The sequence below is a fragment of the Micropterus salmoides genome, unplaced genomic scaffold (genome assembly GCF_014851395.1).
Source record: "Micropterus salmoides isolate LMB-PRFRI ecotype aquatic unplaced genomic scaffold, ASM1485139v1 Ms_hic_scaffold_11, whole genome shotgun sequence".
Lineage (NCBI taxonomy): Eukaryota > Metazoa > Chordata > Actinopteri > Centrarchiformes > Centrarchidae > Micropterus > Micropterus salmoides.
The window spans coordinates 13,954,621-13,981,816 of NW_024040152.1; the positions used below are offsets into that span (position 1 = coordinate 13,954,621).

Consider the following 27,196-nt stretch of genomic DNA (forward strand, 5'->3'; position numbering starts at 1 on the left):
ACAAGCTAAACTATGTGTATCTGCATCCATCTTCAATGCACATTTATGAACTACTGTAATTACTTTTTCACAGCCTATTAAATTAATGAGATGACAGGTGCAGGCTGCACCTGTGTACGAAACACTTACTACCATTTCAGTAAATACTATATGTCAACAGCTGTTTACGCAACAGGAATGATCTCATTCTAAGTATAATAGAACAGTGGCTTGCTTAACACATTTCCTGTTTGAACACACACACACACACACACACACACACACACACACACACACACCTATGTAGTTTGGTGTCTCTTGCTCCAGGTGACAGATGTGTCACAGCAGCATGGCAGGAACCTGGTGAACCCATCCTAAAGACTGAATGACCGGTTAGTCAGATAGCCGGCTGACTCACTGCCTGAGAGGAGAAGAGCTCACTCACCATTCTGCCGGCTGAATTGTGTAAACAAGGGTTTGTTCTCAAAAGAAAAGGATGAATGTGTCACTCTCAGTTCACTCAGATACTTGCGGAGATGCTCAGACACACAGATGTAGATTAGACATGGTATGTTTATTACCCTCTGTGCCACAGACGAAACCAGTTCCGAGACCTCCGTTCATTTGGCTGTCAGTAAAGACACAATAGGACAGTCACACTTTCTTTGACGCGCCACTCTGGAATGTTAATCACCACAGAAACCCATTATCTTCACATCCTCTCCTTCCCTCCCTCCATTTGTCTTCCTCTCCTTTTAAAAACCTGACAAAGTCATTGCTCGTTACTAGAAAGTACCATTGTTTCATTGAGCGCACATGTAGTGGGAGACAGAGACATGAGGCAGAGGAGATAAGAGGAGAGGCAGCGGAGGGGGGAGGCCTGCCTGACTGCTGACATAAATTGGGGATCATAAAAAGTGTCGTTCCAGAATTAATCTGCGAAGAATGAATAAAGTGAAGTACCGCGGGGAGAGGTGTGTGTAAGTGTGTGTGTGTATATAGAGGAACAGGGGGTTCATCTTGAATCCATAATGAACACACAAGAATGGAAACAAGAAACATGCTAATTTCTAATGTGTTCATAAAGCTTGATGATACAGGTTCATGAGAATGTGTGGGCATTTATGTTTAAATGTGTTTGTGTGTGCAGTAGAGCTATTGTATACAGTATATGCTCTGTGTATGTGTGGGGATGTTGTGTGTGTCTGTGCCTCAGTTGTGAACTCCTTGCCTCTCTCTGTGCTGAAGCGCCTAGAGGAAGTGCCACATACATCATGAATTTTATGCATAAGGCTGAATGTCAACACTGATGCATAATATTTGCGGTAAAATGCTAAATGTCACCAAACACCAGGCTCAGTTTCGACTGACGGTGGACCTTGTATCACCAGAGGATGCGCTGGCAGCTAGCAATCGCCACGCCAGCCGTCACACCAGAACTGAAGGGCCACAACTGTTCTGTACGCATTTGTGGCAGGAGTGGCGGAGTAGGCGACAAGGAGGGTAATGAAAGCAGATTTGAAGGAGAACGGAGTGAGACAAGAGGGTTTTTGTGCATTTCTGTTTCACTTTTCTTCCCCACATAGATGATTTCCAAAAGAGGCAACAATACCACCCCAAAACATATAATTTAATTAACATACAGTTTTATCCTTTTATATACCATTATGTGGCTTGAATGCTTAAAATAATGACCCCAGATAAGCGGATGAAGATGGATGGATGGATATTTTTCTGTTGCTTTTGGTATCCAGCCAATAAAATAGGTTTGGTTTTATTTGGTTAAATTCTCGCACATCTGTCTCAGAATTTTACTGCCACTCCAATGCAACAGAGGTGACTTGAATTTTACATGTATCAGCAGTGCTCACAGCTCTGAAGCCCCCATTTACACCCTGGTATTAACATGTAATCTGGGTTTTACAGCCACTCCTATTCCAATGATTGTGTATGAGACAAGTGCTTTTTGGCCCAGAGCGATGAACACGAAAACCGTGTGGCCACTACGCCAAAATAGTTTCACAGACGAGTTCTGTTCCTTGGGGCTGTGTGTACACTTCGTACAGACTGCAATTATACCTGGCTTAGATCTGTTCACAACACAAGCCAGACTGTGTAATGTCTGTCAATTAATGTGACAACCTGGACACCTTCAGATGTGGCCTGTTCGATCCGATTGCATTCTGATGTAATCCATGTAAATGGGGTCTGAAAAACGAAATTCAAAATATTAACAGCAACATATCTGTACAGAATCAGTATCTCTGTTTCTCTGGATAATCCACAGAAAACATTTTTATCTGGACTATTTATTCAGTGTAAAGTGGTTACTTTGAAATTCCTCAAAGCTGTGACAAGCAAAAATCAAAACTATCTGCGTGGCTGGATACCATGAGGGGTATGTGACAAAAGGCCTTTTTGTTACTGGGGTGAACTGACACTAACATTTTCTAATATGTCTCTCTTATGGCTTTAGTCGCCTCCACCCTGGGACTATGGATGCATTGTCCCTGCAAAAATAAGCAATTAAAATCAATTTTCCTTACCACTACTACTACTATACTCATCATTACACTGAAGGGGAAGAGAAAAACACACACACACACACACACACACACACACACACACACACACACAGGGAATGTGAGGACAGGAGGAAAAGAGAATAAGTAGCCAGTGATGCAGATATATGCCAAATGAACTCTTCCTCCAAGGCAGGAGACCACCAGCTGAGCTCCCCAAATGAAAAACTACACTATTAATATCTTTGTGGAGAGCTGGCATCAAGTATTTCCAACAACACATGCACCAAGACACACAGAAAGTGGGACTATGCGTGTGCATGTGCATAAACAAACACAAAAACTCCAGTGACATCAGGCAGCAACAGTTACATAAAGAAGTTTGATATTCTTGCATTTTAAAGTGCTAAGTTTGTGCTTATGACCTTTAAGGTTGAAGGGGTGAGTAATGAGGAGCGGGGCGCCTCAGTCAGGCCTGCCCGAGAGGCTGCTGAATGAAGGACAGGGATGGAGGGATGGGTGAGAGAAACAGATGGAGAGAGGATAGAGAGAGAGAAAGTAAGAAAGAAGAAATATGAAGGCACTGTCATCTCATTTCTCTTCTGTCCGTCTCCCCCAGCTGTTGTTCTCTCTCCCCCTCGCAATCACTTTTCATTGTCACTCATCCCTCCAATCACCCCTAACCACTTGTGCTGCCCTGCCCTCCCTCCCTCCCTCCCTCCCTCTCTGCTCTTCTTTCGCTCTCTTTCTCCATCCACACAAATGACTCAGTGAAACAGGTCAAGTGTTACAAAATTCCCCCTGCAGCTCAACCTGCCTAATACAAGGCCTGGCTCATTGCACCAAGACAAGTAATGCGCTGCCTACTCACTGAGAGGGACACACACACACACATACACACACACACACACACACTCTCTAACGGCTAACACCAACACTCAATCAATATAAGCCCATAAAACTCCCCAAAATTTGCACATTATTCATTATGCACATGCACGCCAACTCCATTATTTACTATTTTTTAAGGAATTTCTTTTTACTCTCAAAGACAAATTTCCATTGTTTGTGATGAACATAGTCTTTCTGAATCAGCACGAGAAACAAAACACGCATGAACATGTGTACGTTTCTTACTAAAAACAATAAAAACACCATATTTATATCCCATGAACAGAGCTCAAATCCTTAGTTGATCGACAGAAAAATAATCTGCATCTATTTTGATAATCGATTAATGGTTAAAAGACATTTTTCACATAAAAATGTCAAACATTTTCTAGTTTCAGGATTTACTGCTTTTCTTTGTCTTATATGATCTTAAAGTGAATATATTTGTTTTGAACTGCTAGTCGAAAAAAAAAGCAATTTGAAAACATCACCTTTTGGATCTTTTGTAAATTGTAATGAGCATTTTTCAATATTTTCTGACATGTTAAAGACCACACGATAAATCACATTAATCAGAAAAGGAAATCATCAGTTACAGCCCTACATATTAATGCAACAGTAAAGTATAAACACTGGGAATAAGCCAAACACACACTGCTTTAGACTCCTTCTACCTCTACCACCTATCCACACTAATGAAAAGCAATTGGGCAACAGAAAACCCTGAAGCACTAGAGTACAAGTGGTATTAAGAGAAGGACAGCAGAGTAAAGGGATTTAAAATAGGATAAATGACCAGAAAAAAACTAAAGACAACTCACATTAACCTTTAACACACCCAGACACACACCATGGTAAACATGGTGCTAGTCAGTACCCTATGTAAGTGTGTTTGCTCTGCAGGCATGAGTGTTGATATAGTGATATAGAAATGTAACAGCTCCATATATCAGGATGGTGGGGACCTATGGAGGATAAACGACCTGCGAGCAGTACCTAGACAGTGTGTGTAATACACAGATAAATAACTGGGAACTCGGAGCCACATGATGACACAGACTCCCGGAGAGAGCATGTAAACCACTGCACAGACTATAAAGAGACCAGAAACATGAAGACTGGACCGGAGCACACGCACTTGTTTGTAAGACTGTTGTTTGTGTCAATCCCCCGGGAATGGTGGTTGTTTGGGAGGGTAATGACTTAAGAAAACTGAAATGTACTGGAACATAAACTAATCAAAATGTGAGACACACCCTGCACACACACCCTGTGAGTGATCAGTGCCATCACTTTTTGTAGCTTATACCCTGTTAGCACACGACAAAGAAGTTTCAGCTATTACACACAGTGAACAGATGCTCTTGTTGAAGGCAGGCTGGTCAGATCTGCAGCCTGAGGATGGGATGAACCAGATATTACTGTCAAGGTGGCAAAGATCACATCCATGTTTTGTGAGCGTGATAATCGACTCGTGTTAATAAACATTTCACGTAGAACCCTTGTGATGCCAAAAGCCAAATTTGAATAACATTCAATTTCCTCCTCTACGATAAGACCTTTTGTCCGTTCAAGACTATTTTATTCTATCACTGCCCTAAGCTGACAGTAAAACGGACAGGGGATGGCGCAGCGTGGCTGTGCTTCGCATGGCAATGCAGAGCTATTTTCAAAACTCTCCCTTTCTCACATTATACACTATTGTGCACTTCAACTGTGAGTCCGGGCTGTTACCCATGATGCCTCGGCCATGGGGCTGAGTGACAGGCAACAGAGTTGAAATCACCAAGGACCCTGAAGGAGCCGAGTGGTTAACAAGGGGCCACAGACATCCAGGAGACCCCCAGCAGATGCTGCACTGTGGTCACATATCACTGCAGTGGCAATACAAGAGAGACAAACACATGTAAACACACACAGACACAAGTAAAAAGGAAAGTATCTAAGAGCCGTCTCTACCAAAGACTTAACAGCTTTGAGCAATTTGACATTGTGCATACAGATTTCTGTTTCTTGGAGCAATAATTAATGGGTTGAATCAATAATGCATTTCCCTTTTAAAATGATGCTTCTAGGGTCAATAGCAAGGGATTGGAGATGTGTTGGACATGAGAGAAGAGGAAGTGAAATGATTAGAGAGGATTTTGCCCCCCGGGACTGGTTGGACTGTGTTGGATGTAGGATACAATACCCCCCCCCCCCCACACACACACACACACACACACACACACACACACTTCTTTAACAGATTCACAATGCTTCAACATTTAGTCAGCAGCAGGCGATAAGAAGATAGGAGCATCAGAGAAGAGGACGGGGCAGAAGAAGTGATTACAGGAAAAGAGATGTCTAGATAAGATGACAGACGGGTGAATGGGGAGGCAGTCTGTGGATATAAAGGAGGAGCTGACACATGCATATGAGCAGACAAGGACACACACACATGGGCGCGCGCACACACAAAATTTTATGAAGTCCTAACAGTCCTCTCCTTACTATGGCTGTTATTTAATGTCAAACAAAGATAGCAGAGACGACTTGAACCCTAGAGGGGAACCGGCCAGTGCAGATAACATCACTCTAGACTGCCGATGAGAGCACACAGTCCAGTCTGCTCCATCACGTCACCAAACTGTATGTATCAACTGTTAGGTCCCCTCCCTTTCGGGATGTGACACAACAGAGCTGGGTGATGATTCAATATTATCATTAAATATTCAACATTCTCTGGTATTTTAATGGGATTTTACAAATTTCTAAAGACATCTGAAAATATTTTTAGTAATATCATGACAGTAATTGAAGCCAATTTCAACATAAATACATACACAACGGTAATAAGTACACAGACTGGTTTAATTAGAATAGTATGCTATAATTCAATTTGGATGCGATTTTGAAACATCGTATGAGGAAAAACATTTCGTAGCAGCACTCATTTCAAACACAGAGAAAAAAACATTCCATTCTGTGAGGCATGGAAAACATCTGTACAGCCGTTACATGTACAAATGAACATGAACACAGTCATCCACCATTTACTACAGGCTTGGCAGCCCCCAGACGACTGTCTCCCGTCCCTAAGACCAAATATTTGCAGACCTATTTCATTTTTATCTCCGTTTTCATCTTTCATTCTGTATGTTTATATCTGAAGTTATGCAGACGTGCATGTGCCAGTGCGTGCATGTACTTTGTAAGAGCTGCCTGTTGAGACGGTGAATTAAACAGCAAGTGCATTTGATCTGCAAAGCACTCCAGGGCAAATACACAAAATGAGACACACACACACACACACACACACACACACACACACACACAGGCGCTTGCATACAGCATCAAAATCATTTCCGTCACAGAATCTATTCTTAGGAGCAGCAACAAACCATTCTTTCCCTGATATAAATCTCTTTTATTCATACTCACAGTCACGCACACGCACACACACACACACACACACACAAAGCTCAAAGCTACACTCCCTGGTGGTCATAATGCATTCACATAATGTTCTTTGTTTTTGTATTTTCTAGAACAGGATTTGTTCCAGGTAAGTCACAGCATGAAGACCTTTTGGGGCTTATTTAACTCACAAAAACGCATGTACACAAGCAGCATCTTTCATCTGGTGATGGTGGGTGTTTATACAGGTGTGTCCAGGTCAGCGGCGTTCTGAGGACATCAACGATTCCTTCCTATCTCCTGCATGTGCGCACATGCACACGCACACGCACATGCACGCACACACGCATACAATCTGATCTGTGAGAAGCTAAATCAACACAGCTGCAACAACTCAGCCCTCATCGTCCTCCTCCCTTCACTCAGCCGTCTCCACTCCATCTTTAATCAGGCTTCTTCTCACTTTCTCTGTTCTGCTTTTTTTTGCCCCTTTGCTCTCTCTGTCCTCCCAGACTCCTCCTCTCCTTTCTTCTCTCTTCCACTTTTATTCAATCTTGCATTAGTCACTGTTAAATTTATATACCAGCTAGGTCTTTGTAGCTTTTGCCAATTCACAAGGCCTCAGATCTCACCCCTCCACTCTCCTCACACGATTATGCCCTCTTTGCCCTGCCTCCATACTAGCTCTCTCGTTCAATCCCTCTCTCCCTGCACTTCTCTGCCCTCCCAGCAGTTGGCCGAGCATGTGCTACCCCGGGGGAGACGTGCCTCATCCGCCCAACAAGGCACTGCAACCCCCAAGTTACCTCCAGCACTTTCAGCACGGGACAGGTAGAGTAAACGCCCAGGGGCCTCCAGGGGAAGCAGGAGCATCCACTTCTCCCTGTCTGTCAGCCTGAATGTGTGTGTATACATACATACCATCATACATACCAACATACCTACCTACCTACCTACCTACCTACGTGTGTGTGTGTGTGTGTGTGTGTGTGTGTGTGTGTGTGTGTGTGTGTGTGTGTGTGTGTGTGTGTGTGTGTGTGTGTGTGTGTGTGTGTGTGTGTGTGCGGCAGACACAAAACTGAATGACCAAATATAACCTCTGCACTCTGCTTTCACCTTGCTCAACATGACAATACTCTGCTACTGAACAGATTCACCAGTCCGGTACTTTTAAAGCACCCTGTCTTGTTTAATGTTTTCATTACTTCAACATGAAGGTTACCCCCCCCTTAGGACATTTTTGTTGAAATTGATGTTGTCAAGCAACCCAGCTCACCATTGTTTGACACAGCATTTTTGGTATGTAACACAGCATGTCAGAACACTTACTTTCATTTTCATCTGCATTTCATTAACATCTTATAAGATGCTAATGAAATGCAGATGAAAATAAGGAAATGCCTGTTTCAAAAGTAAACAGTGGATTAGTGGTTGTTGCCTGAAGGCGCCGCCACCCAAAACAAACTCTATAAAAGTAGCCAAGCTGAGAGAAGACAGTAGATTAGAGCAGACATCATATCATTTCCAAAAAACAAACACTTTGTTCCCTTCCACCGAAAAGTACCTAATTTACCTACCTACCTAAAAGTACCGAACCTTTTTCAACCTTCACAAACCACCACAGTAAGACACCACATTTGTCACAAACTAGCTTAGACAGTGTGAAATTTAAAACTCTACACAAGAAATTAAAAAATATATATATATCACCAGACACTTGTTATCTTCCCTTATGATGTACTGTCAGGCCAGTACTGTACCCATCTTCATGTCTTGTTTTTGTTAGGGGCTTTTCTACTTCAGTCTAGTCTTCAGCAAATGAAATACATGCTTGAACTGAGGTCAGATGATTGACTTGGCCAGTGAAGAACATTCTATTTGGCCATAAAACTCTTTAATTACCTTGTCTGCGTGCTTAGGATCAGTGTCCTAAAACTGCAGGACTACATACTATACTAAGAGCTATGATTCAAATTCAAATGTGCAGGAGTACAGAACCAAAATAATGAAATACATATCACTGTCAGTTTAAAAAAAAGCCAAAAATGTGTGTAAGACACACACAGCTGGAGATTTGATGATTCATCACAGGCAAGTAAGAGAAAAGGCCAGTTGCTTTAAAGCCAATCGAAATATGCAGAAACCTACTTTCATAATTGAGGTCAGAGGTAGACATTTGCTTTAATCCCTGTGAAGTCCCAGGTCACCGCATTCATCACCAAGACATCCATGCAACAGTCTTCACCATTCATCACTCACTCTGGGATTTATTAGTCAGGTCTGGAGCCAGAGGGTGAGAGGTTAAACGAGGAGCATTGTGTTAGCAGTTATCAGCATAGAGAGCCCCACACACAGTTATTCAACACTGCGGCTGTAACTGCCAGAGCTGGAATTTAAATACACAACTGTGTACAAACATGCATGTGTGAAACAGTACATGCAACAATCTGATAACACTCAAGTTCATTTACACTTTCACACACAAACATCTTGCAGAAACCCGATTGGTCCGCAACCCAGCAAAGCACTCTACGGGTGTCTAAACACACATACAACATACTTCTTTAGCACGCTGTATGACCAAAGAACACACTCATTCTTTGTCTAATAACACACACACACACACACACACATACTGGTATAAACAGGGCCACTACCAGCTAGCAGGAGTGCCCAGGGGCACAGCACCATGTCTCATCACTGTAAGCTAATGTTGAACACAGTGGTAGTGCTTGGCGTAGCTGCTGTCACTTTGGCTTCAGATCCAGGTTATTTGCTAGGAGCTCAAATAGGCAAGGTTCTGTGTTAGGGGGTCACCGCTTTCACATGAGGTGCGTACATTTTTTTTTTGTGACAAACACAGACAAAAGTGCAAGTGTTGCGCAAGCTGTTATTACCCGCTGCAGCTTAAAAGCCTTTCTGCTGTGCTCGAGTCTTTTACATTCAGCTAGAAAACCAAAGGAGTGTGTCTGTCCGTGTGCGAGTGCGTGTCTGTGTGTGTAAGTGCTCTCTATCTTGCCAGCCTCAAATCCAAAGCAATTAGAGAGGCCAGATGGTGGGCTGGACTCGCAGTAAATAGCTGTGCATTGACAGAAGAAGCCTGCAACAAAAATGAACTGTGACAAGGAGCCTGGATGACACACAGATACATGCCGACATCAAAGCACCAGGCAAATATTGAGGACACGCTGCCATAACTGCCATAAACCAACTGTCACCATCGTGGGGATGCTAACAGCAGAACTTGATTGTATCGTTTGATGGGGACACAGAGGGGGTACTTGTATGTAAACCAAATAAGGCAGGTGCACATACACGCATCAACACACACATTCCCTTCCATTCAAGAACATTCATACGTAAAACGTGCACACACACACAGACAACCCTCTACATACCCTTCTGTTAAAATCTAACCAAACCAGTTTGGTTTAGTCAGAGTTCAAACAATGCAGCCTTTGAGAGGCACTCCATTCACAGAGTTTCAGCTTGGCCTGCACATTCCCCAACTGAAAACACAAACTGCCTCCCTCCAGGAAACCACTGAAGCTACAGCATAGCATTCCTCTCACCTCTATCCTTTTCTCTGTGTGAACAATATTCGCCTGAGAGGCATTGAGGCCCCACTGAATATAATGATTATATAATGATTTTATTATATATATATATATATATATATATATATATAAAAAAGGGGGGGGGGGGGGGAGAAAGAAAGAAAGAAAGAAAGAAAGCTTTGTATCATCACTCTTCATTATCCGCATTCTCAGGTGAAAAACCGGATAAAAAATGTGCCCTTTAAAAGAACTACAGCAATCTCCTACATACCTGTTACCAAGGCAGCAAGTTTACATCAGCCAACCAGGACACATATACAAATCAGAGAGACTGGGAGGAGGTGGAGCATGAGTACAGGACAATTGCAATCCACAAAATGGCTTCTCCTATTCCTGTGCTCAGTTTCCCATAAGCCTGTTATCACACCTCTGTTGACTGACAGACACACACACACACACACACACACACACCAACAAACATGGAGTAGTGTGTCTGGAGCATGAACGATGGGTGACAAGAGACAGAGAGGCCACTTCATATCCAGATCAATTAATCTATAAATCTAATCAGTGAGAATCAATGACTGGCACTTCTATTCAATCTGGCTCCTCAGTCATCCAAGTGTTAAAGAGACAGAGGGAAGAAAAGGAGAAACAGATACCACATGTAGCAACACCGGAACATTTCAAAAATCAAGGAATCTTTAATAGCAACCAAATACAAAAAAAATTTAGAAAGACACAACAAAATGGTGACAACAATTTGAAATCTGCTTTTTTTTCAAAGACTAAAACAAATTTGAAATTAAAAATACAAAAAAGAAAATAAAAACCCAACAACTTTTACACAGAGCAGTCAATAATAAAAAGCACATTTTAGGATAAGACTGTTTTGTCTGTTTTGTTGTGTGTACAGTTCATTTGTATAGAAGAAGCACATTTGCCAGTTTTGGCAGCAATCACAGCTCAGCAGTCAAGAATAAAGCACTCAGAAAACATAAATTATAAAGCACTGCAAAATAACAGAAAAGAGGAGAAACTGTAATAGGAGAAAATAAATCCTTCATGCTTGCTGTCACTGAGAAATACACAAACGTGACACCATAAATTAGTAATTCTTTTACTCTGCTACATATTTATATATTTATACTATGTACACAGGAAGGTTTTCTCTTTTTTGTGTGTGTGTGAGTGAGATGGGAGATGTTAAGGCTTTGATTAGTCATCAGATGTTTGGAGCCAAAGAAATAGCAACAGTATGTGGCTTCCTAGAAAAGAAAAGTATTGGGTATTTTGACTATCCAACCTTGTGCTAGACCCCGGGCCAGGATCATGGATTTCTCTAAAAGCATTTTGTCTGACAAGCCTTACTTGGGTGCCTCAGTGGGTGGCAACGGTGTGCCAGTGTCTGTGGAGGCGGTCGTGGTGGCGGAGGTGAGAGAAGTCAAAAACAACATTTTGGAGAGGAGTAGGAAGTTGCCACTCTCTAAAAGCATTCAAAGAGATCCGTGAGGGGGAGGAGGTCAGAGCAGTGGCATTTTTATGAAAGCTATATTTCCTATGTAGAACAAAAGGCGCAACGGACAAACAGTTTCCTAAAAAGACTGTTTCTCTGACACTGGGTGAAAGGCGTGTCCCTGAATGTGCAGTCTTCTCTGCTCTACATGGTCACTGATTCGGGAACGGGTGGGACTATTTGGGGAGCAGAAAGTAGTGGAGCAGGGGACACATCGCGCTGTGGCTCTTTCCACAGTAACAGGACATGGTATATGTCCTGACAGAGCCACTGAGCAAGAAGAGGAGAAAGAAGAAGTGTCTTCGTGTGAGTTTGTGTGCAGCTATGCAAGCACATTTTTGTGTGGGCTTATGTCAGGAGATGGCAGGGTTGTCAGGTATGAGGTGTCTTCTGCACAGTTTGGCTGTGGGAGTGAGCATAATGAGAGTGACTGAGGGGTGTTTGTGTGTGGGCGAATGTTTCTCTGCATTCTGCGTATGTATATGTATAGTATGTGTGCACGAGTGAGTGTCTTCGAAATGCACAATAATATCTTCAGTTTGCCAGTGTTCTATGGTGACAAAGGGGTAGATACTCAGGTTACAGCCCCAATGGCAGTGAGAGATGTCCCAAAGCGTCCGAGCATCATGGAAATATGCACTGACACACACCTACACACCTACACACACACACACACAGCGCTGACTCAGACACAACACAGACCGTCGCTTGTGTGGTTACGGTCTACCTGATAAATTATGAGTATTTTTGCATTCTGCAGGGTGCCTGTCAAGGAGAGGGAGAAGCCAATTGTGCAAAAAAAAAAGAAATAGTGTGTGCTTATTATGTGGCAATGTAAGGAATGCTAACTTGAACAAAAAAACATTATACAAGATTATATAATTTTTCCTCATCCCCAATACAACTCTTAGGCTTTAAGTAAACTCTGCTCAGACAGTTCAGTATACCCAAACCACCAAGGTATTCATTAGATTAAAAATTACATTCTGAATGCCCTCTGAGACATTTGAACTTCAGGCTTAGACGACCTTCCTCTTTATTTCCACAACACTGGCAACACTGGCTCCATCGATCTGATATTTACATTTTGATAAATATCCACATTTTCACAAGAAAAATAAAGATGCTTACATATATATATATATATAGTACACAGATACCTCACACCAAAATGTACATACAACATTTTTGTCCCGTATCTCCATTTTTACCCCAAGAAGTATTTCACTCACTTCTTTTTGTCGCTGTGACACACACGAGTGCAAAAGTAAGTAATACATTTTTATTTTGAGTGGTTGTGACAAATCAGCTGTGTTCAGCAAATTTACTGTACCCCAGGTTGACAGGTGTTCCATTCATGTATAAGCTAAGGCCATTACACGATAATCCTATTGAACACACTGGCTTACAATATGCTAGACAGTGCTCAAACACTAAACGCTGTCTGTTTTTGTCATCTGCCTCCTGTGTCTCTCTCCGCCTCTCTGAAGGTTAACAGCCATCACAATGGCAAACAAGGACTGTCTGACCTGATACAGATACTTCTACTATATGCAACGGTTTCTCAGCTCTACAGTTCAAGGTTAAAAGCAGCTATGATAAGAAATGGGGCAAGCGAAATAATCCGTGCCCATGGCAATGGGTCACCCAGCATTTGACCTCATGACCTGCAGCAAACTGCAACCCAGATCTTAGCTGAGCCCTACAAGAGGTCAGTACAGTCATAGAGAGCCGCATTCACCAGATTTCTCAGTGGGTCAGAGGGAAATTGGTTAGAAGATCAGGAAAAGCATGATTAGAGGAGCTACAGTGAGGCCTCTCTCCAAGATTGTCCATCACAGTCATCCAGTGGCTACATAGATATAGTGACGCATGAAAATGTACGCACTGAGCCACAAAGAAAGCAGTGTACAATAGCCACGAGTGGCTCGTTAGAAGGATAAAATAACAGTCAGGAGACAATCAGCCCTGAAGCTGCATCATAAAAAGGGCCAGTTCACCGCTTGTTGCCTGTTAGTCAATATGACTCCCATAGCTTTGCTGTGGACACAACCTTGTGTCTCCTGATCTGTTCACTATATTAAAAAACATCTGCTAATTGAAACAAATATTAGATGATCTCATTGAAAACCTATTTAACCATAATGTGGTCATAGGCTACTTTGGACGCGAGGTACTAAGTATGGGAGGAGGCAGTAGCGTCCATGCAGTGGAGTGAACATGGCCACTCTAGGTGGATTAGTCAGTCCTGGCATGTCAGGGCAGGCTGGGGCTGGAATAGAGTAAGTGGGGCGTTTGACACATCAGGAGCAGTAAAATACTCCCCTGCTCTCTGTGGCCGTGACCTCGACACTGCCCCGGATAAATCATACACTCCCCATAAATGCTGGGGGCGAGGGATGAAGAAAGAGAGAGAGAGAGAGAGAGAGATGGAGGGATGATAGAGAGATAGAGGTGGGAGCGGGAGGAATCACCACGTCATAAACGATAAGTGGTGGCAATCTGTTTGTCCCAGCTAAGCGAGCGACTTCACGGCTCATTACCAATCAAGCTCCTCCTGTCAGGAGGACTCTGAAGAGACGGGGATGAGGAAGAATAGAAAAGAACAGACTTCCTCCTCTCTAGTCCTCCTGCCTCCCACATCTCCCCCTCTCCATCCCTTGACCCTGTCAGATCGGCTACACCTCATTCCCTCATCTCTTGTTTACTGTCTCTTACCTCCAGGCACAGTACAAAAGTTTGTATGGGAATACCTTGTTAAGAACTTAGTTCAAACTCTCTGCAAACTTTCTTTGTTAAATACAGCTGCTCTTGTATTTGTGCCGCATATAAAAGGACCTTATGTTCTTTTTTAGATTTTAAATTCAAGACTGTCTACTTTTGCTGATAGTTTGCAGTGATTTTTTTTTAAGTTTGAAAGGAAGGCAGAGAGCGGAAATGAAAACTCGCCAGTAAGACGTGAGTGTATACGTTGCTCTTTTTTCTGAATTACCTGATGGTTACTGCCTATACCTTCAAATGTTTTCGTTCCCAACTCATCACTAGCTGCTAACTACCCACAAGCTGTCACAGCACAACATGTTATCAAAACAAAAGGTTTCCCACAGGAGGACTGACAATAGTAGGCAACACGTAACTGCTTGACAACCTCTTACACTTCTACTGTTTTGGTAAAGATAAGAGTGAATATGCAAGTGAGTTGCCTTCTCTATAGCCAAGCTTGTATCATGATTCCATTATCCCATTCCCACATTACATAGTTTCTCTCTTTTAGTCTGTCTGTCAAGAGTCCTTGTCAAGGTCTCAGTGATAGCGATAGCATGAGCAGAAGCGGTGGCAGCCAGGTTGTTTCTTTTCTCCGTTTGATTTTCAGTTCTGTTGGGACCAGATAACAACACTCCTATCTGAACATCCCACCACACCCTCCTCCTGTTCATTCAGCCCATTCAGCCCATTCTCGGGCTGCACTGTGATTAATAATTGGCTATATTTAAAATCAATTTTCAAAAAATAAAAGTGGTATTATTTTTTCTTCTCTATCAGACAGGGATGACACCCTGGAGCCACAAAATCCTAGGGAGGAATCCTCCATCCCTCCTTTTTATCCTCCTCCTTTCCCCCTCCTCCTCCTCCTCCTCCTCCTCCTCCTCTATACGTAGACAGCAGTCCGTGAGATGACAGAACCATCCCGCTGGGACTCCATGTCATCATCCAGGTAATCTCCAATAATATCATCCTGGTCATGCGGTGGACGAAGCTGAAGGATGGGGGCCCCTCCAGTGAAGTGGTCATACCTCTCCTCCTCCTCCTCCAGCTCATCAAACTTCCTCCTTTCTGCATCATCTAATTCATTGCTTAGCAGGATATCTTGGGCAGTGGGCGTAGTGGCAACAACTTCAGGCCGACCCCCCATGGTGAGCGGCTGGTGGTGGTTGTTTTTCTCACCAAGGCCCTGGTGGGATGTGCTCTCGTTGTAAAGTAACATGGGGCCGTTGTTGTTACCACCTCCAACGCCACCACTGCCTGCGCCTCCACCTGTGCCGTTCTTGCTGGCCTTCTTGCCGCCGCCAAATATGCGTGTCTTCATGTCACTGCCGCCATTGGCACGGTAACCCTGCTGTTGCCTGCGGCTACGGGTGACAAGAACAGCGATGAGAGCGGCGACCAAAAGGAGGGCCAGCAGGGAGCCAATCACGGCTCCCGCCACAACGCCGGCATTGGATGGGTTCACTGAGGGCTCTGTAGGAGGGAAGAGAGGCAGGGAGGGAGAAAAGGGAAGAAAGGAATATGGTTGAGAAAGGGAAAAAAAGACAGCCGTGTACAACATGGAGAGAGGGCAAGAGGGAAAATAGAGACAGCATAAAAAGGAGTAGGAAGAAAGAATATTGTCAAGGAAAATTGAGAAAAAGGGAGAGGGGAACACAGAAAGAAGGAGTTGGATGATGTCCATGTTGCTGGTCTGAACTGTATTCAGTGAAGTGTGTAAGAGTGCTGAGGTGTCAGTACAGTCAAGTGTGTGTCTGTGTGTGTCAGCGTGTGCTGAGCCTCTTTCTACATTGACATTTCCTCCTCTCCCTCAGAGCTGCTCCCATTCCCACAACAATGTCTCAGCCACATATCCCTGTGTAGCCATTGAATGGCCAGGATCTGTCCAAGGCTTTACAACAAATCACAAGGCAAGGGGGGTAGGGGATAAAAAGTATGACACACACACACACACACACACACTTTCTGAAGGAATGGGGAATGGCATGTGCAGGGCAGAACAGGTGGAGGCCATGCAGAGGAGGAGGATAATGATGGATGGATGAGTGGAAGATGGAAATTAGAAGGAGGAGGTGGTGGCGGAGTGAGTGAGTGACAAAGTGACACAGCGGAATGACAAGTCCTCCTGGAAGCCATGAACTTAGAGCATCGGAACAGAGCACCCCTCTCGGCTCCAGTAAACCACAGGCACTGTTTTAGTGCATACCGGTCATATACGAGTGTCCTTTTTTAATCTAGCAATACTGGTTTAGTCACGACTGCCATGTGACACACTCATTAAAAGAAGCCTTTTTAAGTTAATTTTAAATTAAAGTACAGTGCACACAGGCTAAGGAGGGTATAAATAAAACTAGGGATACACTATCCAATACACAGTATTTCGGTTTGTGTATAAAAACTCCCGAGGAGTAGTGGGGTCTAAATCAGGGTTGTGAAGACTGTAAATATAACTTGTCAGCCATATATCAACATCTCTTAAGATTAAGTCTGGCTATTGTTTGAAATGTTTCCATTTACGGTGGCAAAATCACTTTCAGTTTTCATAACTTTCAATACCAATACCACTGATACCAAAAGCAATACTTTTCTTGATTCCTTACTTTGAAGAATATAAACATGTTTTACAAAAGAACATTTTCTTCTTTTTCTTAAAATTTGCCTATTTAAATGCTTAAGTTAAGTTTTCAGCCATACAGAACTTTGCCTAAATAAAATAAAGTCGGAAATCAGAAAAATTCTAATTTAGATATGGAAATATCGGATACAAATTATGGAAACCACACAAAAAATCTGACCAAGCATTCAATGCCAGTTTCAGGACCTGGTACCATGGACACATTTTTGTCAGTAGTCAAAAAGTATTGAGGTTTGATAACAGGCCTAGTTAAGACACTACAGGCGAGTAAAGCCCCACAGTGCAAGTTTCCGGGGCCATGGGTTCAGGGCTCTAAGTGCTTTCTGGGAGTGTGACAACTCCCCACAAACCATGTGACTGTTTTCCCCATGTGGTCATCATCTATAACTCAGTGGGCAGAGAGTATGGCACTAACACTGCTGAATTTCAGGGTCAATGCTATCTACAATGGTGTTTACATTTACTGTACTTTGAAGCACTTTGAATAAAAATGTTTTCCAAGTGACACTGGTTAAGGAAAAATGTACAAGGTTACAAGTATAAATCACATTTATAGGAAGGAAGAGCATTTCAGTGGTGAATCTACAGCTTAGACTTTATTCCACAAGCTGTTTTTATAACAACGTGCCTTCTTTAGACCTTAAATGAGCAAGCCTACTTTTAGTAGAGAAAATTGATGCCTGAATGTATATTATTCCCACCTTTACAGGGTTCAAAGCATTTCAGTTTGGGGCTTATCATATATTTAGTATGAAAACATTTTTATTCTGATTTAATGTATTTGTTTATTCTGTTTAAATAATTTTGTACATTTGATGTCCCAGAAGTAATAAAACAAAATGCTTTCATGTTACTCTTTTAATCCCTGAAGGTGGCAGATTGTTGCAGAAACATCATTTTATGGAACAAAGTCCTTTTATTATCCAGCATACTAACGTTTTCCAGCTTCCTTCAGGTTTAAGGGCATGAGCTACACAATAAAACCAAATAAGTCGTGTTGAGAAAATTAATTTTAAATTTTAGTCCCTGGTTGAAACTGATCAAGAACCCTTAGCTAAGCTGCACATCCTTTCTGTTGCTCTCCTTTCCACTCGCTGCGCTTTCACCAGCCGCTGCAGAGGATTAACCAGCAGACGCTGCTGTTGAAATCCCTGCCTAAATTTGAAAGTAGCGAATCAGCCCAATTCGTATTGTCATTTCCATTTGAAATCCAAAAGAAGTCGGGGGCCTCTTGTTAACTGTACAGAGAGCTGACAGAATTACTCTTGTAACACTGATTCTTGTCAAGAGAGAAAATGGTCGTCTACTGCTGTCTACACCTGTGCTCCGCTCTTCTCTTCCTCTCCTCCACTTTTCTCCGTCTCTGCCTCCACTTCACCAGCTGTCTCCTTCATACACTCTTTTAGTCTGCTCTAAATCCATTTCCATGCCAGCTCTTCATTTTACGTTTGCATTTCTGTCATACATTACTTTTCTCTGTGCTCTCCTCCTCCATGCTTCACTTTCAACACATGCCTAGGGGAAAATATTAATGATTTCATGTAGGTATATTTTCTCTTCCTTTCTTTCAATTTCTTTCAACACTGTCCCTCTCCCCTCCTATTCTCCCTCGAGCTGTGCTAAACATTGCTGTTCACACACATGAGAGTGAGAGCTAGCCCTCCATGTCCACTTGTAACAGGAACACAAGAAATGCATTATCACCTCGGGCTCAGAGGAGCTCTGGCACACGCATCGTGGCATCAATCTCTGTGCAAACTTGGGGCCGGATGCTGCCACACATTGCAGTCACATCAAAAGGGAATTACAGTAAAATTTTATGCAAATTCTCCCTAAATTCCACTCATCCAATTATTTTTAATGCGTTGCTCAAGCCAGTTCTTAAGTATCTCTCTCAAAGTCTATGCTGGTAAGCCTTTTTGTGGATGATGATTCATGTTTTATTCTACCCTTCTGGAGACAATACGTGAAAGACTCAAGAAGTAGATGTAAAGGAGCCACCCCAGGCTCCCAGTACAGGCCCACTACAGAGTCAGACACATCCTAACAAAGCACCAGTGGAATTCATTTAAGCGGGTGAGAGGACATCTTATAAACACATGCTGTTGGATCAACCAGCAGACAAACTGCAATATGCATGCTGTGTGGATAACAAGGAGAGAAAAAAAATTTAGAAAACAGACAAATTCATAAATACAGTAACTGCACCCCTCACCCTCTCCTCCCCAAACGCGCGCACACACACACACACTGTGGAAGCCAAAAAACAGCATGCTTCTTATGAAGTCACGTCCAGCATGACCGTAAGCTCCAAGTGACCGCAAGTAATGAAGGAGATGGAGCGGAAGTACTGTCTACTGCAGCTTCCCAAAAACATGCACGGTTTCACACACACACACACACCATTATGGTCGTCAGAGGTCTGATGCTGGACTGGGCTGCACCTAGAGCATAGCTTAGTAGTAGTCTCTGTCTGCATGCTAACTTATCGAATAGAGCTGTGTGTGTGTGTGGGGGGGGTGAGAGTGTGAGAGAGAGAGAGTGTGTGTGCTAATGAGGGGTGGGCAGGGGGCCAGTGGCAGGCTGGAGGGAGACTTGGCTCCATCAGACCTGTTCTCTGGCTGTTTTCGCATGGCCAGAGACACACACTGACAGACAGAGACAGATACAGGCAGGCAGGCAGACACACACACACACACACACACACTCAGTGGAGGAAAATGGCAGAGTCCCTTGCCCTTGAACTGTCTCCTTAGATGAATCTGAAAATAGGAGAGATTGTATGAATGTAGAGGAAATCTTTTTACGTTGAACTGAGAAGGCCCTCAGAACATGGGGGGATTGAATTGGGGACATTTCACTTTTTGAGGTTCAGGAGAGCAACCCCTATAAGGAACGATGGGGGAAAAACAAGACGGAAGATGGAGAATCTGGGTTAGCCACACAAGAACCCCCGAGAGAGAAGCCTGGAATGGAGGGATGGATAGAGGGATGGAGACTACTAAGCTGTGATTAAGGAAGAGCTACTGGTATTTAAGAGTTAAGCTTTTGAGAGAGAGGGAGATAGCATGAGCAGGAGAGAGAGAAAAGGCTGGGGGCAGAAGACTCTTCTCTTAGCAGGGAGACTCGCGGAGGCTGAAAGACAACCTGGGAGATAAGGATGAGGAGGAGAGAGCATATGCTAACTGAGAGGATGAGAGATGCAATGGAAAGAGCAAACTGCAGCGAAACAGATAGCGAGGGAGAGAGAAATCGAAAGAAAGAGGAGGGGAGAGCAGGGAAGGATACGTTTGCGTGTCTGACTAAGCGGCAGGATCGAAGATGAGAGGAGGAGAGGCAAGGAGAAGAGAGGACATCCATCCCTCTCTCTGCCTCCAGGAGCACAGGACAAGACAAGGCTGAGGGTAGAGGACACTGGTAAACACTCACATAGACACACACTAGTGTGTAGCTTTTATGCGTGTGTCTGTGTGTCATGCAGCTGTGGGGTAGAGAGGAGCGGGGGACCTGCTATGTAGCAGGTGCTGGCCATTTCACGCCTGTCGGCCCCTCTTAGCCCTGTTTGTCTACACACATTCACATTAGCCTCCACAGGTCTGCGTCGCATCCCCATCTGGAGTCATTACACATCTTTCTCTCGGTCTGTTTCTACCATCATTCACTCTTTCATTTCACTTCAACCAATACTGACTCATCTCTTTCTTTCTTTCTTTCTTTCTTGCCATTTCTCTGCCATCTACAAACCTCCTTCATTATGACACTTGCTGGTTGCCTCAGTCACCTCTTAACTGCTGGCAAATTTAGCACACATCTTATCCTCCTCCTCTTCTGACAGTGAGTAAGAGAGGAGTGGGAAGGAGGGAGGAGGTGGTCGGCCGCAAGAGAGCAAGATGAGATGGAGGAGGGAGATGACAGGACAAGGAAACTGTGGGAAGTTCAACACTGGTAGAGACCAGAAAGAAAAAGGAGGAGGGAAAATAAGGAGAAAAGTGGGATGAAGAATAGGAGTGGAAATGTAGGATAAAAGACAGAGTGAGAAAGGGACGGATGGTGGAATGAGGAGAGAAGCAGCCAGAAGCTGAAGCAGCAAAGGGTGACTGATCCGCTCTGAGAGGCTTGGAGACAGACACATGCTATGCTGAGAGATAGTGGAGGCCAATAGCAGAGGAGATAGGATGCAGTGGCACAAGATTCCCATGGGAGTTTTAAATGCCGTCAGCATACGCTCTCTCCCTCCTTCCCTCATGCCTTTGCTCTCTCACAATCGTAGTGTGAGGATTGCATGCTGGCACTGAGTTATCCTGGTGCACGTTCCCTGGCTTTTTAGTCTAAAAGCAGCAGCCTCCATCTTTCTCCCTCTGCTCCCTGGATCTTTGTATCTTCATTGCTCGCTGCTTATAAGACACAGCAGGAGATGGTGACATCCTTAGTGCTACAGGAGCCAGTTACACTACTATGCAGTGGTGCAGAGTGGCCCCAGAGGAGTGGTGACGCATGCTGTGGCACCATAAGGAGCCAAGGGACTTGAAAGATGGGGGCTGAGAGAGAAATAAGGAGAGAATGAGCAAGAGGACATAAAAAGAGAAAGAAAACGAGGGCATGAAGTAGCTGGGTTGCTCTTAAAATGTAGCCACTAGAGAAATGCACTGTTTCCCCATTACGGGCCAGGTTTATCCCCATGTCAGCAGTAAATAACTTCAGGTAAAGTGCAGGCATGTGACAGAAGAGTGGAGGAGGATGTATTTTGCATGAGGTGAAATGCAGGAACGACGGCAGCTAAAACTATTGAGGAACATGAATGACATGGATGACTGGAAGTGTGGACTGTTTTCCATCCTAATTGGCACGTTCTGGATGGTGGATCTCCGAGACCTGAGACGGTACAACAAGCTATATAACACACAGAAAAATGCATGCACCTGAATATATACATATAACAAATATGAACCAGCAAACACACATATATACACAGACAGACACAGTGTATCAGCGCTCAGCTAAACCCAAGGAAACACACAATCCACTTCAATTCAAAGTCAACACTGTCACTGCGAGACAAATGTATCACTTTTAGTGATTGCCGCCTTATCTTCAAGACACTGACTCTAATGAACACTGCTCATTTGCTTTGCTTTAGTCTCCTGTCATTACTGATGGCCAAGGGTACCGCTGAGAAGCTACTCAGTCGCTTTTGTGATCATGAATTTAGAAGGGCAAACTGCTCTCTCATTTTAGGAAAATAGAAGAAAAAAAAAAAAAATCAGTGAGAAGGACCATATCGTCAAAGTGCACCACTCAATGTGAGCTACCGTTAAAAACCTTGTGAAACACCACTTTAAATTCCATGTGATGTACAAGGCGGGTAGACCGGCCTTGGGTATCGCTGAGGCATAGAAACTTTGATAATACAGTGTTATTGAGTGCATGCAAGGAGACATAGAAAAGTAGCGTGCATTCTTAATTTGACACAGAGAAAGAGAGAGATGAAAAGCTGAAGGGGAGAACGCAAAAGTGCATGCACATACACAGTCTAAACAGTCACATACATACACACCATGGACAGAGCAGCGGGACCCTCTAGCCCTACACTACACACCCAAGACAGTCCTCAGCAAAAAGGTACGTGTGTATGTGGTGTATGTGTGTGTTCATGTAACATGTGAGGTAAAATATGCATCCCTGGGGAAGACATGAGAGTACAGTACACCAGGAAATGTAGCATGTGTGACAAAAGTGCACTTGGTTCTAGTTCATCAGTTCACAGGATATAAATGTTTTCATATACGAGCCATGGAAGGTCTAGATGATGAACGAGACCCAAGTGAGCCACAAATGGGTTTTTCATTTCACTTCTGAAATGTTCACTGCTTTACTGACTCATTTGCTGTGTACAATTTATCAGTGTTTTAGGACATTTGTAACAAATTACACTTCGTCTTGGTTTTAACCTACTTAGAGCAGCAGATGGGTGGATTTGTAATGACAGGAACAATTCTAAAGTTAATTCATCATATCACAGAGAGGTGCATAAAAATATCACTTCTGTTACTTGTTTCTTGTGACAAACACCCAACATGTTGTACTCCAAGCAGGTTAAAGTATGCTTTTAAGTGTTATCTGCCCTACATCTTGAGAAATGCTTACGCACATGCTATGTATTTGTACTTTTTGTGTACATGTGTTGCAGTGTGTGCTTGTTTGTGTCCTTTAACTCACCTCTGACCATGGCTGTGACCTGGTCCCTGCCGGTCCCAATGCGGTTATTGACCTCACAGACAAAAGTGGTGTTGACGGCATCATCTACTTTCAGTATCTTCAGCTCGTTGCCTGTGATCTGCACCGTGTCTGGCATCTCTCCAGACATACTGCAGGGACATGAGCATATCAGCATGAGAAAGGGAGAAGGCCAAAAAAAAAAAAAAAAAAAGAATTGGATTGAATTGGAAAGAATTGGATTGTGGTTGGTTTGACTCTGGGCACAATGAGAGCACTGAGACAGATGTACATTTACAGAAATGTGCTGTATTGTGCAATGTCATCAAATTCCACTAATCTTGATCGGCAGTGCCTTTTGAGGAAAGAGGAAACTGATTGTAAAACTAATCAGTTTCCTCTTTCCTCAAAAGGCAATCCATTATCACATAGTGGAGGAAAATAAAATGGAGACAGGAGGAAAATCAAAACTGCTGGATCCGGGCCCAAAATCTCATCTCTCCCAGTTTAAAGTTCCAGACTTTTCTAATTTTGTCACAGTTGTATTAATAGATAATACAGAAAAAATGAGAGAGAGAGTTATATTGTGTTTCTCATTATGTGAGGGTTAAATCGCAAGTCCATGATGAGAATTATTACACGGCTATCTCCATAATCAGTGCACAGGGCTGTAGTGGCAATAATAAAAGCACTGATTACAGCTCTGTGGGGCTGGGAAAGAAGGGCAAGGAAGGGAAAATGAGAGAGAAAGAGAAAGCACAAGATGTTGGGAAAGAGAGACCGAGCAAGAGACTACGACACAAAAGAGATGCTGAATGTGCTGATACTTACGTCTTCCATTGGGCAGAGATCGGAATGGGGTTTCCGGTAGCCTGGCAGGTGAGCACTACATTTGTACGACCCAAGTACCAATTATTGTCATAACCCACTATTGTCACCTGAGGGGCGTCTGGGGGAAGGACAGATGGATGTCAGAAGGGAAGAGAAAAAATAGCAATGACTTCACATAATCACTCCAATGTTTGAAAGGTTGCAATCATGTTAGAGTGTGAACAGCAAAGAAATTCAGGGAATAATAAGTGATAGGTGTCTTACATTGAATGGCTAGCTTCAGTGGGAAGCTCTCTGCTTTGTCCTGTGTCCTGTGCACCACCACACAGCTGATGTCTTTCCCGTTGTCTGCTGCTGTGGGAACCATAAGGTACTCGCTGCTCACTGTCACAGTGTTGTTGGCACCCGGTTTAGACACTGTTGTCGCATTGCCATTGGCTGTGGTCACCCAGGAGATCTGGGCAGCGGGGCGGCCATCCATAGAATCGCAGCGTGCCACAACAACCGGATTAGTGCCTGCTTCCACTGTTACGATGGAGGCTGAGTTCTGAGGCTTAGCTGATGGACGGATGGACGAAGTGATGCGAGGATGGAGAGAGGAAGAGACACAGAGTGGGCAGAGATAAGATTAAAGGATGTAGAAATAGATAAAATGGAAATAAGACAGCTGAGGGATAAAATAATGTGAACCATTATTGATAAACAATTTGAGTAACCAGCCTGACAAAATTCAAAACCTCCATCTCCAAATATCATCTGTCCCCCCGCTCACCCTCTCTCCTCTGTCTTTTTTCTCTCCAGGGCCTACATTGATAAACAATTACAAGCACCAGCGCAAACACATCCAAACCCTAAATCTTCTTTCACTTTCCCTCCATTTCTTTAATGCATTCCCTCTCTATCCCCATCACCAGCAACTGATTAACTATTTCCCTGACTGGTCTACTGCACTTCCATACACAAATTCTAAATCACTACATGAACTCTGTCGTCCCCCACCCTCTCGACTCTACCTCACTCCTCAATTGCCTTCTCTGATACTGGTATGGGATCAGGAGAGCGAGGAGGACAGGAGCTGACAGCAGGCATGACAAGCAGCCAGATCAATAGAGTGCCCGAGGGGAGGCAGGGAGGTATGATGCATTCAAGAGTGAAGTGAGCGTAGCAAAGGCACTGGGCCAAGGTTAGACCAATGGTTCCATTGCATTAACAAGAACACAATTGATCTTACAATACCACTTTTAATAGCAATTAAGGCTAGCTGGACATGCTTTTAACCTGCGTGCTACCTTTGAGTGAGGGAGAAAGAGAGGTAGGCGGAGAGTACTTTGCATTTATATATATAGTAAGCAAGGTAGAGTTGACAGATAGATAACAAATTTAAGGAAAAAAAACAACAAATAAATGCTTCAATGCCCTTGGCACAGATTCAACAAGTCCCTAGAAACTCTACTGGAGTGACAAACACCATGGAACACCGAAAAAGAGTTTTGATAAAGACAGTTGGCCAATTCTCTAAAATAAAATCCTGTCCTACTCATTTCGTTCATGGCATGAAAGTATAGGGAAAACCTCTTCAACAAACTACAGATCTTTCAGAACAGGGCTGTATTGGGTTTGATTCCTCTGTACCTAACAGAGATCCAATTTGGGCTTAAATAATGGTAATTTTCTTAATATACAAATTTTACAGGTAGCATTTAACACTGTTGCAAGTCCTTCAGAGGCAAACCTACAACCCAGTGTGGTGCATAATATTTATATCAACAGGCTAAAGACTTTTAAAGCTGGGGGAGGCAATGTTGGAGAAACTAGCAAGAGACAGCTAGACTTTGTATATAACCGAAAAAATCCAACCCCCTAAACTGCAGGCCTTTCTTTTCAGGCGCAATGGGTGCATGGGGCAGAGTGCGTGCAGGCAGGCAGACATAATGTCAACAAAAATGTAATTTTCTGTTTTGGATGTTTACCGTGGAGTGATTTTAGTATTGTAGCCTAGTTACCTGGACATCTGCATCTTTGAAATTGTTCCATCACGGACCACTATGGAAATACAGTAGGTTCTGGACTTTATAGTAGCCCCCTCGAAATCTTTGTAGTTCTGTGTGATTTAATATTCTCTATCACATAAAGTAAAATAAACTAAACATTCTTCCAAAAGATATTCTTTTTCCATAATAATGGTTCATTGCACTGTGTAACATGCAGGCACTGTTCTGGACTCAAGCTTTTATATTTATTAGCTTTCTGGGTATCTCTACCTGCTTCCAACAATAGTTTTAAAGTAAAACTGAAAGCTTGAGACTGAAACATAGCCTTTGTCCTTTGTCGGAGTAATATTACTCTTATGTGTGTTAAATATCAGTGGATCTCCTGGTTGCTGCCTTAAATGTCAGTCCAAAATATCCAATAGGTGTTCATTTAGGCTGAGCCTATAAAGGCCGTATTCACATTTTACATCAAACCATTTCATGTCCCCTCATGCACAGTGTGAAAGCATCTGAATTTGCTGTTTCTAAACTCATTTGCTCAGTATGACCTATAATTTGTCACCTATCTGTATATAGACATTATACATAGTATACATATACAGAGTGACCTACCCAGCATGACCAGATATGTTATGCCTTGCTCGTTGCCACTGGGGTAGGTAGCATACTCGCAGATGTACTTTCCCTCATCGGTCATCCTAACTCCGCTTATCTGGATTGAGGGACTGGCCAGGTTTGGGGGACTGGGTGTAAAGGTGACTCTGCCCTTCACTGGTGAGTCGGGGTAGTTGGGATCAAAGTTGGGGTGAAACACAGCGATGTTGATCCTTTCTCCATCCTTCGGCTCGTAGATCCACGTGACCTGTGGCCGAGGATATACAGGGTCAGTGGTT

At 43.3% G+C, this 27,196-nt stretch overlaps 1 protein-coding gene across 3 annotated transcripts in view; it reads right to left on the bottom strand.

Moving 5' to 3' along the window:
• LOC119897390 (nectin-2-like) overlaps window positions 1-27,196 on the bottom strand; it is an 80,756-nt gene that overhangs the window by 22,355 nt on the left and 31,205 nt on the right. For 2 of the 3 annotated variants that reach the window (XM_038711057.1, XM_038711058.1), the window contains exons 3-6: window positions 26,916-27,165; window positions 24,577-24,870; window positions 24,313-24,430; window positions 23,485-23,633 (exon numbers count right to left, since the gene is read on the bottom strand). In XM_038711057.1, the coding sequence (XP_038566985.1) occupies window positions 23,485-23,633; window positions 24,313-24,430; window positions 24,577-24,870; window positions 26,916-27,165 (811 nt within the window). Of the gene's footprint in view, window positions 1-11,031; window positions 16,107-23,484; window positions 23,634-24,312; window positions 24,431-24,576; window positions 24,871-26,915; window positions 27,166-27,196 lie in introns of those variants that run through there. The other variant, XM_038711056.1, reaches the window with a different exon arrangement.